Raw genomic sequence first — 14,439 nt, 5'->3', positions numbered from 1 at the left:
GAATATATTTATCACTATCACAGAAATGCTGTTTGCAAATGAGTAGATCTGCCAGGTATCACCAGATCCACTCCCTGCTTTCCCACATAACCACATCATAGCCATAATAAATTAACTTAAAACTCGATTAGTTTCTTGGTTGGAACTCCTAGGGAAGCACAAGCTGGGACCTAAGACTTTGCACTGTTCTTTTAATTATAGGATCTTACAACAAAATAAAAAGCAAGAGTCTGAACTCCTGAAATGTAGTGCTTTTATTGACATTTCATAATGACATACAAAATACAATGTATTATCAAGATGCTTATAAAAATTAATAGAGACACTATAGCAAGTGCATGAGAAATATCAAAACAAATTTGCACTGAAGATACAGACTCCAAGGGAATCCTGTCCAACTATTTCAAAAAGGAACTCTTTAACAGTCTTCTCAGTAGTCTGTCTTCCTGTGAGCTACTGCTCATCATCCCCCCTTTTTTTTTTTTAATTGTTGGAGAACTGTTACATAAGAACAGAAATATAAAACTACCTACAAAGTTCCTGTTGGATTAAACCACAACTATGTTGTAGTTTTCACAGGAGACTGTAAAAAGATAGTTCTTTGAATAGCTATCTTATTTGAGGAAAATGATTTGTTAGGTTAAAGATAAGCCAAAGTCCATTTCAGCAGTATTGCAGATGCTGTCAGAATACACTTCTTTTTGCAGCTCGCTCCATTTCAATATTTGCTCTCCCAGCTCCTCCAACTCTATCATGAGCATCTCTGTTTTTGTCAAAGCAGTATCCTGAAGCAGAAAAGAGTTGCATTTCATCTCTATACATCCTGTCATTCTAGCAGGACATAAGAATAACCTGAACAACCAAACAGTATTGAATTCAGAAGATTCAGTTCTTTTGCTACTCACCATATTCTTCATGACATCTGGTATCTGAGGGATGCTTCTTACGGTCTGCAAATGGCTTTCAAGCTTCTCAATGAAAGTCACAGCCTCAGCCAACAACTCTACTACATACCTGTAACCAAGAATGATCACCCCCTACTCAAAAGTTGTGCAAAACGATGAGGGTTTTATACTTCCAAGCTCTTATTTCTTTCCCCTGTGGGTTTTCTGAGTCCTCTCCTCCAGTTTTATGTGAGTTCTTAACCATCTCGTTAACTTCTCTGCAATTATACTTCTTTTATGACTCTCAGCAACAAGTAAGGCAGGAATTACAGAAGTGAATATGTGCTTCTTCAGTAACTGGACTAGATTTTTAGACCATGAGAAGAAGGACTATATTTCTAAAACAAGTACTATGCACATCTGGGAATCGTTCACACACTTATTCTGAGCAAGTCACAGTGGAAAGGAGACACCAAATACTAAAGTAACAATTCCTACCTATGGCAAAGCATAACGAATCAAGCATATTCATAAAAATAGGTATCACTACCTTTCTCTGAATTTAGCAATGAGTAAGCTACTAGCTTTTAGCTGAGGTTCTGCTACCTTTTTTTATTTCTGTTCTTCTCAATGGAAAAGTGAATGCAAGCATGCTATTTTTACTGCCTATTAGTTCAAAAGAATTTGGACTCATGCAAACAAGAACAATTATTTTCTATACGCCTACTTGTGGAAAGCAGCCTCAATAGGCAGGCTCTCTTGACATCTGGGCTTTATCAACATCTTCCTAAGAGCTCTCTTCTCTTTCAGTACAGCTTCCAAGTGTCTGTTCATATCTTCCAAAATCTCACATTTTTTGCCTATAAAATAAATTTGCGAAGTTGAAACTATTGTCCTGCTAAAACAAGAGCAAAATTTCTTCTGGAGCAAGACAGAAAGAAAAAGACTGATCTATCGCACTGAATAGTTTAAACTCAGAAAGATATCTTTAATTAGAATGACTTTTGTTGGAGTGTATAGGACTTAATATCAGCATGCACCTCAAAGTCATAATACCTACTTTTTAGAGATACAGCTTTGCTAATTGTTTTACATTATGTACAGTTTTAAGTAAACTGTCTTTAAGATGAAACCAACTTCTTAAACTATACCATAGCATTGAAATATTATGGTATATTTGACTAGCCTAAAACAGTAGTAGCAAGCTAGAATGTTTTTAAGCATCCATCAAATCACAGTGGGAAAAGTGTGCAATAATAAAGAAATGACTACATACACTCCCAAAATACTAAAATAAAAATCCAAGTAATTTTAGGGGCATACAGATGCAGCAGAAATACATTGAGTTACTGGAAAAGCAGCAAAGTAGCACACAGGCCAAGGGAAGAAAATCAGGTTACTGATGATCTCAGAATTCCTGATTCTCCACTGACACTGGGGAGCTGACCATGCACAAAAAACTTTTTTGGAGAATGAGTTACACACAGAGTTTCTACTGAGACAGCAAAGAGTGCAAGTTCAAATAGTATGGAAGCATTCTTTAGGGACTAATAAAACACCTGCCACCTCTAACAAGCTATCCAGTGGAGACAGCTGCAATAACTTCTAGAATTACCACATACTCAAATGAAACATTAATCTGCTGATGAAGTTATTTAACACTCTTGGTTTTACTAAGGTACAACAGCACTTACCTAAGTAAAAAGGGTGAGCAATGTCTGCTGTCTCTTTCTCCAACTGCAACATTTCAGTTCGCAGTTTCTTCTACGACAATAACAACATCAAACAAAAATGCATTTTTAACATAATTACCCAAATATTGTTGACTCACTTGGGGTGGTGGGAGAAGCAGAAAGGGAGAAAGCAGGAGGATGGGGGAGAGCACATGTGTGAAAGAGTGAGTATTTGCATGAGAGTATGCTACCATGCTTTCTCGAAGTGTTTTTACTACTACATGGGTCTTTTTTGGTCAACAGGAAAAGACTGTTTAAAAACAGTGATTTACTGGGAATTTGGGCTGGAAAAGACAGATCCTGCAATTCATTCCTAAAACACAGAAACTTACATCTCCTTCAAGGCAGTTTCATAGTCTATATTCTACCAAATAACCTCTCATAGCCCCAAGTTGTTGTCTTCTAGCGAAGACTGGTTTGTGTTGGGTTTTTTTAGCTGAGGGAGAAGCTCTCTCAGGTGAACCTCCTGATTTGGTTTCTTTCCACTGATAAACCAGCACAAGAGCAGATACCTTTCTGTGGCTGAAAGAGTTCTGGTCATTTTTGGCTAGACATGAGAAGACTGAGTAAAGTACAGAAGAGGATGACATATCAGTCTCTCAGGACACAGAGAGAACTGCTGCTTTGCTTTTCTTGATCACTGGGAGGACAAAAATAAACCCGCTTCACTCATAGCATATTGAACATTTGCCAGAGAGTACTCTGTACGTGAAGCCTTTCAGCAAAGGTGGCTAAGTAGCTGCCTTACCGGCGGCTGGAAACTGTTTGTTCCTTCCGCCTGTCAATACAGGATGATGCCAGTTGTTTAACTCGTTCCCAAAAAAAGTAAACGGTGAATTTGTCCCACTGCTTTGCTGTAAGGCTTTGTAGCTGCTGGAGCCCACATTGTGTAATTTAATAAGCAGTTTTTGTACCTTTTTCTGACGCTCAGAAAACATCACAAAATATGAGCCAACAGCCAATTCAGGCAGCAGGAAATGACCGAGATTATCTCTGGCTGACCAACAAAATAAACGATCTAGCTGTCCATAAAGAAACACATTTTTGTGAATGTAGGCCAATTAGAAACTCCTATTTGTTCTTCACTTTCTTCAGAAAACTTCAGGTAACACTTCAGTCAAAGATGCAGGCTGCCATGTCTTTCCAGTTATACTGAAGACTTTTTGTTTCATAATTTTGTTCTTCTCTTTATGGCAACTCAGTCCACTGGGGAAAAAGCACCAACTGTTAAACAGCTAAACTGGCAAAAAAAACCCAAACCAAACAAATCATGAAACAATAGCACATTGCAGTTTGATATCTCACCAGGTGCCATGTATTATCTCTAAGTATTGAAGTGCTGAGCGTACACTGGCAACAGTAAAGGCTGTACCTCATTGATTTCAGCTTGAATGTTTGCCATTTTTTCCAACTGTGAGAATTTCACAAAGCACGGGTCTCTTCTACGGGTTAAATCCAACGTCTCCTGTGACAGGAAAACAGCAGGGAAAAACACAGACAAGAAGCAAGAACATATCAGGCAAATTCTCCAGATTGGCTTTTAATAGTTTAAATTAACTGTTAATCTCTTGCATTATGCAGTACAGTAAGTTTCATCTGAACAACTCACAAAACATGTGCATTATTTGGGGAAAATGAACACAAGCGAAAGTAAAATTTCTTAACAGGCAGTATGAGAGCACTCTCAACAATAGTGGCTTGCGTGCCGCTGGAACGCGCTACAGGGCATCAACACACCTTCATGTCTATACTCCAGAAAAACACACACCAGAAGGTACAGTTATTCCTAGTCAGGAAAGCTGCCGCTAGCCAAAACCGTGACAGATCCCACAATAAACAGAAAAAAAAAAAAACAACCCAAAACCAAAAAACAACCTTCTCTGCTTCAAGTAAACAAGCATTTAGGCAAACAGCAACACGGTTTAGCTCTTTCATCTCATCTGAAGACACGCAGCCGGCGCTGTAGTGGATGAGGCACTTAAAAAACCAAAACGCCCAGGTTTGCCAAGAGGCAGGTCGAGCGTGAAGCCCTGCACCCGCAGCCCGGGCACACCCGAAGGACGGGTGAGCAACGCTGCCACCGCAGCACCCGACCCACGGCCCCTCCAACCCTTCACCGCGGGCACTTTTTGTTACGCCCTGACTTCCCCCGCGGCCGCCATTTTGCGCGGTGGGCTCCAGCCCCCCCCCCCGCCCCGGGCCGTTACCTGGCTCACGACCCCCGCCTCCAGGCACCGCGCCAGCAGGACGGCCGCTGCCGTGGGCTGCTCCGCCTCCCAGGGCCTGGGGGTGGCCGCAGAGCCCCTCTGTTCCTCACCGCCCTCCGGCCTCAGCTCCAGCCGCCTGCGGGGCCCGTGACTGGCGGCGGCGGCGGCGGCTGCTGCCGCCACCACCACCACCTCAGCTCCAGAGGCCCACGACCGGCGGCCGCTGCTGGAGCCGGGTGCGGACGCTCCGCCATGCTGGGTGTCCTGCAAGCCCGGGCACCTGGTGGTAGCCATTACCGGCGGGTAGGCGGCCGCCACCTTGGGCGTGACAGGAAGGGGCGTTGACGCGAGTCCGGTTCCGGGGGAGCCGGTAAGGGCTCTTGGAGCGTCGGTTGTCGGAGGTGGAGTGCAGGGGAGGGTGTGAGGGGCTCTGCCGCCTGTACAGGTAGGTTGGGCCGGGCTGGGCCGCTCCCGCCGGAGTGAGTGCTGGGCTCTGGGGCTGAGGGCCAAGCCGCTCTGAGGGGACCAGAGCAGCCGGGGTGGGGGTGAGGTGGGGGGACCGGGGCCTGCCGAGGGTCTTGCTGGCCTCTTTCTAGCCGTGGCGGCAGGGAGCGCTGCTTGTCTTGGGCTCCTCGTCCCGGGTGGGTTGACGTGCTGTGTTAGGCTTTATTCTCCACCTCTGGGCTGCAAACCTGACACTAATCCTCTGGCCTGTAACCCGGCCTACTTTGTCCTGAGGATTAAACCCTGCTGGAGTTACGGGAGATGGATGTCGTGTGTCTGCATCTAGAGTCGCAGCAAAGGAGTTAAGTCTCTAAATGAAGTAAATGTTTCCAAAAAAGCAAATAAAAGCATAGTACTGACAGCAGGTCAGCGCTGGTAGATGCCACTAAAATCACGGCCAGTCTTTGTGGAGAATCTTCTTACATGACTGGGCCCTGAAAGAGGCGAAATGTGGGAAGTATGCAATTTTTCCACTTAGTTTTAACTATACTTGTTGCATCATTTCAATATTCAAGCTACTATAACAAAGGCACCTCAAACTAGGGAAATCTTTTAAGTTCTGGGTTTTAGTTATGGTGGAGATGAAAACGCAGCAGTGAAACAGTTCAGTATGTTGAAATGCCTGTGTTGAAGACAGTAGATGTGAAATGACTTTTTACATTTGCTTTATCAGAGACGCTTGGGATTGCAGTTCTGTGGCACAGAATAACTGCAAGAAACTGGCTGAGACTTTTCACTCAAACTCTGTACATTTGACAGAGAACTGTTAAGCATGGGAAATAGTGCATTAAAAGCCCACCTGGAGACAGCACAGAAAACTGGTGTGTTTCAGCTAACGGGAAAGGGACTTACAGAGGTAATGTAACTGTAGGGGAATATGGCTCTGTGTGTGCATGACTGACACTTTTGGAGAGAAATTACTACTTCATTGTGATAATGCACTGCATACATGTATTTCTCATAAATAGTGATGGATAATATTATTTCAAGATTTATCTTTTTTTCCTTTTCATAGTGCAAATTTTTGGTTGCACTGTCTTCTGATTGAGAATTTATCTGTCAGGGCACTTGTATGCTTATGAGCCTATGCTTTAGAGTGTACGTATGTTCAAGAAGTACTAGTTATGATGTTGTGCTTTTTTAAAAAAGGGCTGTAAACTTGAGAGAAAAATGTAAATTTTATAACCATTTTGTTACTTAGAAAAATACTCCACAATTTGTCAAGTTTAAATACTTATGCTGCATTTAATTGTAGTCATATGAATAGTTTGTACAGGCTGTTCACTGGGCTGCAAGAATCTTGAAGTTTATTGTATTGGAAATTGTCTTGACTTTGACTTAACTGCAGAAAAATACAGAATGTCCTGGAACCATAAGTTGAGGAACAATTCACAGGATAGCCAAAATAACTTTTCCAAGACTTTTCTGAAGTATATTCTTCCACTATCCTACCTTCTCTCTTTCCTTTTCCTCTGCCAAACTAAAGGAGACTCAAAACTACTGGCCTAGTGACCAGGACTTGCTGATGGTGATTGTCAGGTTTTTCTTTTTTTCAGCTGAGTGGCAAGTGCAGATTAAAGTGGTACAGTATGTAAATAAGAATAAGGGAAATTGTTTATATATTTATTTCAAAATGAAAGCGAGAGAAAAATTTCCCAATCCTACTCTACTAAAATATAGAGTTGTTAACTAGCTGTAGAATATTTTTAAATGGCAGGTATATTTAAGAGAAACACAAGAGGACTAAAACATAATTGAGCTTGTGTCATGGTATACTTCCTTCTCCCTTTTAAATTTAAATTCTTTGGCTTAAAAACTACTCTTCCTAGATGTTAGACTGTCTCCTTTATATCTCTTTTCCCTTCCTCACATGAAAAAATATATTTAAAAATAGGTATTAAGCAAATTCTCCAACTTAGCTGTACATTGTAGTGATTGGACATTGTGATACAAGTTTCAATTAAAATTTTAAGCTGTGTACTTGAACATTCAGAATTGTACCTACTACTTAAATGCTTTATCTTTTTTCTGCCCCATAGTTTCCTGAAGATCTTCAGAAGCTAACAAGCAACTTAAGGACCATAGACTTGTCAAACAACAAAATCGAGCTCTTGCCACCGCTCATTGGAAAATTTTCCTTTTTGAAGAGCCTTGCTCTAAACAACAACAAACTGAGTATGCCTGATAATTAATATCTCCACAGGTTTTTAAAATAATAACCTGACTTATCTGATCAGAAACTGAATTTAATGATTTAACTCTCACAGGATGTAAATGGGGAGTTTAGTCACCTAAACTGAAATCTTTGGAATTCATGTACAGGAAAAAAAAACCCAAACCCATAAATTCTTCAAAACTAGTTGCCAACTTAGTTGTGTTATCAGTTTTACAATGACATGTAAGTACTTAAAGCCATAACGTTTCTGTGCTGTCACTTGTCTGATCTGAAGGTTTAACGGTGTCAGGTGGTTTAGTACTTACATAGAGTACCGGTGATGAAGATGATCTGTAGAAAATGTTGCTGGCCATTCAATGGTGGTTACTGTTTCTGTTGGACAAGCTTCCAACTTTAAGGAAAAATTAGGATGAGGTGAAGAAACTAATTTTTTAATGTGTTAATTGTGTATTATCTGCCTTTTTGAAAAACAAATGTAGTTTACAAACCTCTGACTCTATAGTGCACTCAGGAGTGCTACAGGTTATGCACTTGTGTAGGTAGAACGAGGGATGAATGAACGCCAGCAGAGCTTACCTGGTGAGGTTTATATGCTGGTATGATAACAGTATGAATTATCTGAGAACTTACTTTTGAGTGAGTTGTGTAATACCTTTAAAGGGCTGCAGCAGACCTGAAGCTGTGAACTGTGTGGTATTTCAAATGTCACAGAATATATTAGCAAAGTGGTTAGTAAGGAGTATAACTGATAGGCTAAAATCCTCTGAGAGTAGTGTTTTCAGCCTGTGATTTGAGGGTCTGCCTCGTCTGCAGATCACTTCTAAGATATTTATGGGGAGATGGTTAAAAAGCATGTGTTGTCAGTGGGCTTAAGTTTCTGTGCAGGGATCTGTGCCTCCAAGGGAAAGCAGGGAGGAATCCTGTGAGAAATTACTGTAATACAGCACTGTTTTCCATGCAGAAGCTTATTTGAATCAAATGGATATGAATGTTTACTGCTTTTTGTTTAGATCATCTCTTTGTTCTGTCATTTATTTCTAGCTGCTTTACCTGAGGAGCTATGTAAACTGAAAAAACTGGAAACGCTACACTTGAATGGCAATCACTTGAGGCAGTTACCAGCTGCGTTTGGACAACTTTCAGCTCTCAAAACCCTGAGCCTTTCTGGAAACCAGCTTCGGACTGTGCCTACACAACTCTGTGGTCTTCGCCACTTGGATGTGGTAGATCTTTCCAAAAACCAGATCCAAAATGTGCCCGACACTGTGGGAGAATTGCAGGCTATCGAACTCAATTTGAATCAGAATCAGGTCTGGTAACAGATATTATGGGCATGTAGATTTAGGACATTGTTTATCTTGGACTTAGTACATCCACAGAACACAAGCTGAGACCATCAAAACTTTATAGCTAAAAGACATCTCCTGGACACAACAGAAATGAGAGAGATCATAACTAGAGTTTATGTACTGATACATCCAACTGCCTGATTTGACTAACTAACAAATCCTGAATTTAGTTTACAGAAAATTATTTGAACAGTTCTTGAATAGGAATCTGATAAACAGATATGTAGGTTGCCTGTCATCATGGAAGAAAAAAAAGTTACTTGGATTTTTGATCATTATTGTTGCTTATGCATTGTTGTTAATTAGTTACTGTTAATGTAGTTTATATTTACAACATGGTAATGGTTCCCTATTAGCCTGAAACAAATTACTTTAAGTAATCTTGGATCACTAACATTTTAATCATGTTTCTCTTTGGTTTTTTTTATTTCTGCCAGATTTCCCAGATCTCGGTGCAGATCTCCCACTGTCCGCGCCTCAAAGTCTTGCGTTTAGAAGAAAACTGTCTAGAACTCAGCATGCTTCCTCAGAGTATCCTCAGTGATTCCCAGATCTCACTGCTTGCAGTAGAAGGCAACCTCTTTGAAATCAAGAAACTCAGAGAACTGGAAGGTTATGACAAGGTTTGTGTCTTTTTTTTTTTTTTCCTAAATCTTTTTTTTTTTTTTTTTTTTTAAAGAAGCTTCTGGTGAAATCCTTAGCCAGTACTGCCTCAGAATACTAAGCTGTTATGCTGGTGGAATAAAGCACAGTCTATTGGTGTTGTCACTGCTACTGGATTTGTAACTAACCTCTAAAAAGAATTTCAAGGATTCTTCAAAGATTAACTTTCTTGTAGGATTCAAGATCAGTCTTCTTTCATCAGCATCATTTGAAGCGTAGCTAATGATAACAGGTGTGTATCTTCACTTGGATGGGATAAAAAATAACGGATGCTTCCTATTATATAGCATTCTGACAGGGTTAACCTTAGTTCATCTTTAACACTTGAGATTTGACTGCTCAGCACTGTGAGGACTTTCTAGAACATTAATCTGAATTACAGCAAATGGCAGAAAAAATTCTGTTTGTTTTTTGTTTGAAATTAAAGCTGTAATGGTTATGTCTGGGAAATAAAATATGCTTTAGAGGCAGAGTGCTTTTGAGTCTGAGAGCAGAAGCTTAGGTGCTTTCAACAGTAATGAATCTTGTATTAATTTCTGAATTTTTTTTTTGTTTTCTTTGTAGTACATGGAACGATTTACAGCTACAAAGAAGAAGTTTGCATGATCATTATTCTGACTCTCTGTATTCCCCGTAAGAAGAGTTAGTGACTGAAGCACCTACTTCACTGACATAAACCAAGGCTGATGAAAGTAGATGATCAGAGCACTCCTCCTCTAGTAGTCTGATACGGTCTGTTAAGGCCACATTGAATAAACTTGAACGAGAGAACATGGGTATTGAACTGATGAACCTGCCCAGGGGCCAGTTTTGATTTTTGTGCCACTATAGCTTTTAACACAATACATGTTCTCCTTTGTCAGGGCTTGTTCTTTCACAGAGAAAGGGAATGAGCGTTTCAAAGTTGCCAGCTCCCTTTTGTCAGGAAGCTGGCTGTTGATTTGTAAGAGGATTATTTCTTCTGGAAACATTTTTCCATGATAGCACATGGAAGTTCTACCACCAAAGCAGATCTGAAACATTGTATGTCTTGCAGTAAGCACTATTCTACAGATAACTTTACAGGTGAGGGTTTAGTTTATAACCCGTATAATTTTTTTTATGAAGCACAAATAGTTGTGGCTACATTAAGTGTTTTATTAACTGCTTCTGGTAAACAAATCATATTTTACTGTACAGGCTTTCTTCTCCCATAAGCAAGAATTGCACTACAGTCCACTTCTGCTTGAGCTGTGTTAAATAAAAATGAGGTTCATATTCCATGTATTCAGTAAAAATGTATATTGCTGGAAAATACTCTGTACACAAGGAATCAGTGCAAGGATATTGTAATGCTGAACGTTGTAGTTGTGAGCCTGCTGCTGCTGCCTTACTACCAAAAACACCTAGAAAGAGCTAAAAATGTATGCAATTATGTAACTTATACTGAAAAGGAAAATGTACTTGTTTATTTTAGTAAATAATTTTCAAAAAAATCAGTTCAAGTTTATTTGGTGTAACTGCTGCTGTTGTCACTTTTAGAAGTAGTACCAAGCTATCACTGAAAGCCATCACTTAGCTACCTGGTTCCATCAGTTGTTGATAACAGCTATACTTCAACTGCTTTGAGAACACAGAGGATTTGAATATGGCAACACTGTAGTAGCAATTGAGTTACTAGGTACTGCATGCTCAAAACGGTGAGGTCGGAGCTGTACTAAGTACACTTCTTGGCAAGGTAAGCATGGAGGCATCTATTCCTGGTGAGACTGTCTTATGTTAACTACTGTTCTGTACTTAAGCTCTCCTGCATGAGACAAAGAAAGGCGTTTGGACAGCAAACTCCTTAAAGTTGCTAGTGTAATTATTAAAGGTATTCAACATCTTATGCCATCTGCAGTTAAGAAAAATGAAGTGATTTCAGAGCCAAACTTTTTCCTCAATATAACCACTGTGATTAAGAGTAGCAATAAGCAATTCTTTTATAAGATGCTCAGAAGAGGTGTCTAGTTCCCTGACCCCGTTGCTGTCTTATTTCAATTCTTACATAGTAATACCTGTTCTATTATGTAACTTAGTCTTATAATACTGTTCTGTACATTTCAGCACCATATGTAATTGTAGTAGACTTTAGTGGGAATTTCTCATTTTCCCTTCTCACCACCCCCACTCTACAACAAGTGAAGCAATGTTATTTCCATGCATCATTACACTTGCAGGTTTTTAGTCCTGGAATTACTGAGGTAGAAAAGCGTTACCCTAGTTAACAATATAAGCCTTTCATGTATTTTGTGTCAGATGTATTTTACTCGTGCTCCAATTTTCCATTGCTGCAAGATATGCTTTTCATCCATTTATTCAATCAACATTTAGATAGCGCGTTGCTGTTTCAAGTGTGGCAAAGGTGAATTAGCAACTGCAAGTCACTGCATTGGGTAAACGGCAAATTGTTTCACCGTGTAGCCTTCACAGAGGCAAGTCCTACAAGTTACTGCCCAAGCACCACATGCTGCAGTTCATGCTATAGCTACCCAGTGTTAAGAGGCTTAATTCATCTTTCATCAAGGCATAGGCTAGCATGAATTTACCAGTTATCATCCATTTAAGTGTACCCATGAGGTACATGCTGCATGCTCAGAAGAGTTACATATACTCTGAGAAGTAATTCTTCCAAGCCATTCCCAGATAGGCTATTCTGTTGCAGCTCAAAAGTGCCGCAAGTCCACACAAGTCTGTATTTCCCCTCCACCTCCCCCCTGCCCCCAAGAACATTCTGGGTATCTGAGGCTCAAGCATCAGAAATTACAAGTGAAATTGCATTGGCAGTAGGTTGAATCACTAGATTTCACCTCCTGGACTAGTATTTGTTTGGCATCTGTTACCAATACTTGACTGGAAAGTTTAAGTTATGTTACTTAGTTCCTTTATTGTCCAGAAGTATAGTCACATGTCAAATCGCAGTCTTCCAAAGAAGAGATGGACACATCTCATAGTTTGAAGTTAGGTGATGTTGATTATGCTGGGATGAAAACTGGAGTGTTAAAAAAAAAAAATCACAATATTCCTCTCTTCCCAACCACACCCATTCCTTTGTTAGCATTAAGGTTTCTGTGAAATAAAAATAGAAGGGAAACTTCCTAGCTGCATAGCAGCAACTAGTTCTGCCAAGTTTTTCAAGGACAGGAAACTAAACAAAGACATTTCTAAGAGAAAATAGTTTTAGAACACATTCAGTTATAAAAGTATGTATTTTTTTTGTGCACAATATATAGTTTAACAATCAATCAAAAGCAGAAACTGTAAACCTTCATTCTTAATTGCATTCAGAAATACAAAGATGTACAAGTGTTGATTCCATCCCATAGATACGCAAATTAAGCATCTATTCTATAGACAACAGTAAGACAATCCAAGAAGCAGACTGTTGTTCACTAACATAAAGGCACCAACTCCTACACAGATTTGGCTCTTGCTGCATCAGAAAATAGTATCAATACTCCACTAATACTCAAGCTTAGAGTCTCAGAATTTATTGCCTTGTGTGGTACTCATTGCAATATTTAAATTCTTTCACAGCATTCTCTCAGCCAACTTGCTAATTTGTTGTTAGAGCTCAGGGGAGTCAAGAACATGGACTGGTAATGGCAAGGGAGAAATACATTCCAATGTTTGGAATGTCCAGATGCTACAGAGAAGGTTTGCACTGTTGTAAGCAGAGTAAGGTAACCACTTTAGTCTTCTGTTCCAGGAGACAATCATAATTAAATAATGTATACTTTGCTTTCACAACCAGCAGCAAATATTCCCTCAGTTAACCTGAAGTTCACAAGAAGGAAAAAAAAAAAAAGCATACAAATCCCCTATGCTTTCCCATGCAAGTGGCTGTTAAAAACACAAGTAGCAAAGAAGTACTTTTAAGAACATTGCATAAGAAATTTCTAAGCACATAATCTTAATTTAATAATGGGGTAGATAACAAGCTTTTAAAATTCATTAGCTTTCCAACAATTACTGGAAGCCAAACAGAAGCCTATTGAAGTGTCCAGTCCCCTAAAAATGACTTGACTTTATTCACATAAGACAGTCTACCACTGGACTATTTATTACATGCAGCAGCTCCATCCTTTGGTCAGCTGTTTTTTTTTTGTGGTGGTTTCCCCCCCCCCTCAGCCCCCCCCTTTAAATATCAAGTTGTCCTGGGAGTGAACCAAGAATATACCAGTAATACTGATTGGAATTCTACTAAAACCAAAAGAAAACACTTTGTCTTACACTTCAGCAGATTAGTGTCATCTCTCTAGCCCTGGGATTCATTATTAGTGGCTACTTGTGGACTGTCCTTCCAAAAAAATACCCCATAATGCTATTAGTTTTAATTATTCCTCCAATCGATTTGGTTTGAAGATTTTTGTCATCCAACATTAAGTATCACAGGTTAGTCCAAAGCATCATTTCCACTTTTAAAACAGGCATAATATATTGCTGGGTGGAATTAAAATTATACAGGTCACTTGCAAAAAAAAAAAAAAAAAATTCAAGAAAACCCCGGGAATAATCAGATTATATTACAGTAAAACCAAAATGTTTTTCTTCTTCATAGGAAGACAGCTTTACCTCACCTGGTCAGAAACTCCTCTATTCTGCAACAGAACAGCAACATTTTAGTTGCAACTTGGACATGTGATATTTCTACTTGCCAGTCCCAAAGTCTGCAATAATAAACCAGTCATAAACCTATTTAGAACTAGTTTATTTAGAACTAGCACACAATTCTTAAATAGGTACTGCTTCCTCCAGACCTGTGACAAAGAAGTTTCATAATAAGCTTCCCTGTTTTCAGTAGGTTTAAGAAGCTCCCCCAAAGTCACTGCTGAGAGCAAACTCAGCGCCAGATCTCAGTCATTGTTTTGCACTGGAGAAAGGCATAAACCAAGCTCCAGTGAA

The 14,439-nt window shown here is 39.7% G+C and overlaps 2 protein-coding genes across 3 annotated transcripts; one reads left to right on the top strand and one right to left on the bottom strand.

Moving 5' to 3' along the window:
• Positions 1-231: 231 nt before the first annotated feature.
• HAUS2 (HAUS augmin like complex subunit 2) lies at positions 232-5,146 on the bottom strand. 2 transcript variants are annotated; one of them, XM_082485202.1, is made up of 6 exons: positions 4,825-5,146; positions 3,990-4,082; positions 2,579-2,648; positions 1,612-1,744; positions 906-1,014; positions 232-785 (listed from the first exon to the last, which is right to left on the bottom strand). In XM_082485202.1, exons 1-6 carry the CDS (start codon positions 5,116-5,118, stop codon positions 636-638), a joined length of 849 nt encoding a protein of 282 aa, XP_082341328.1. In that variant the 5' UTR covers positions 5,119-5,146; the 3' UTR covers positions 232-635. The 2 variants fall into 2 exon arrangements, with proteins under 2 accessions (XP_082341328.1, XP_082341329.1); XM_082485203.1 differs by having other exon boundaries at positions 2,579-2,645.
• A 102-nt stretch (positions 5,147-5,248) lies between these two features.
• Positions 5,249-10,947, top strand: LRRC57 (leucine rich repeat containing 57). Its single transcript, XM_082485134.1, has 6 exons — positions 5,249-5,269; positions 6,002-6,184; positions 7,368-7,503; positions 8,546-8,814; positions 9,291-9,476; positions 10,081-10,947. Exons 2-6 carry the CDS (start codon positions 6,101-6,103, stop codon positions 10,120-10,122), a joined length of 717 nt encoding a protein of 238 aa, XP_082341260.1. The 5' UTR covers positions 5,249-5,269; positions 6,002-6,100; the 3' UTR covers positions 10,123-10,947.
• Positions 10,948-14,439: the final 3,492 nt, after the last annotated feature.

Source organism: Vanellus vanellus, assembly GCF_965231255.1.
Source record: "Vanellus vanellus genome assembly, chromosome: 6".
Classification (NCBI taxonomy): domain Eukaryota; kingdom Metazoa; phylum Chordata; class Aves; order Charadriiformes; family Charadriidae; genus Vanellus; species Vanellus vanellus.
This window is presented reverse-complemented; position numbering and strand designations above follow the sequence as displayed.

Excerpts from the sequence above, each read along its gene's own strand:
- HAUS2 (XM_082485202.1), bottom strand. The coding sequence starts at position 5,118 with ATGGCTACCACCAGGTGCCCGGGCTTGCAGGACACCCAGCATGGCGGA. Across the intron at positions 2,649-3,989 it reads TTCAAGCTGAAATCAATGAG|AAGAAACTGCGAACTGAAAT; the intron begins GTACAGCCTTTA and ends TTATTGTCGTAG. Across the intron at positions 1,015-1,611 it reads ATTGAGGCTGCTTTCCACAA|GTATGTAGTAGAGTTGTTGG; the intron begins GTAGGCGTATAG and ends TCTTGGTTACAG.
- LRRC57 (XM_082485134.1), top strand. The coding sequence starts at position 6,101 with ATGGGAAATAGTGCATTAAAAGCCCACCTGGAGACAGCACAGAAAACT. Across the intron at positions 7,504-8,545 it reads TCTAAACAACAACAAACTGA|CTGCTTTACCTGAGGAGCTA; the intron begins GTATGCCTGATA and ends ATTTATTTCTAG. Across the intron at positions 8,815-9,290 it reads TCAATTTGAATCAGAATCAG|ATTTCCCAGATCTCGGTGCA; the intron begins GTCTGGTAACAG and ends TATTTCTGCCAG.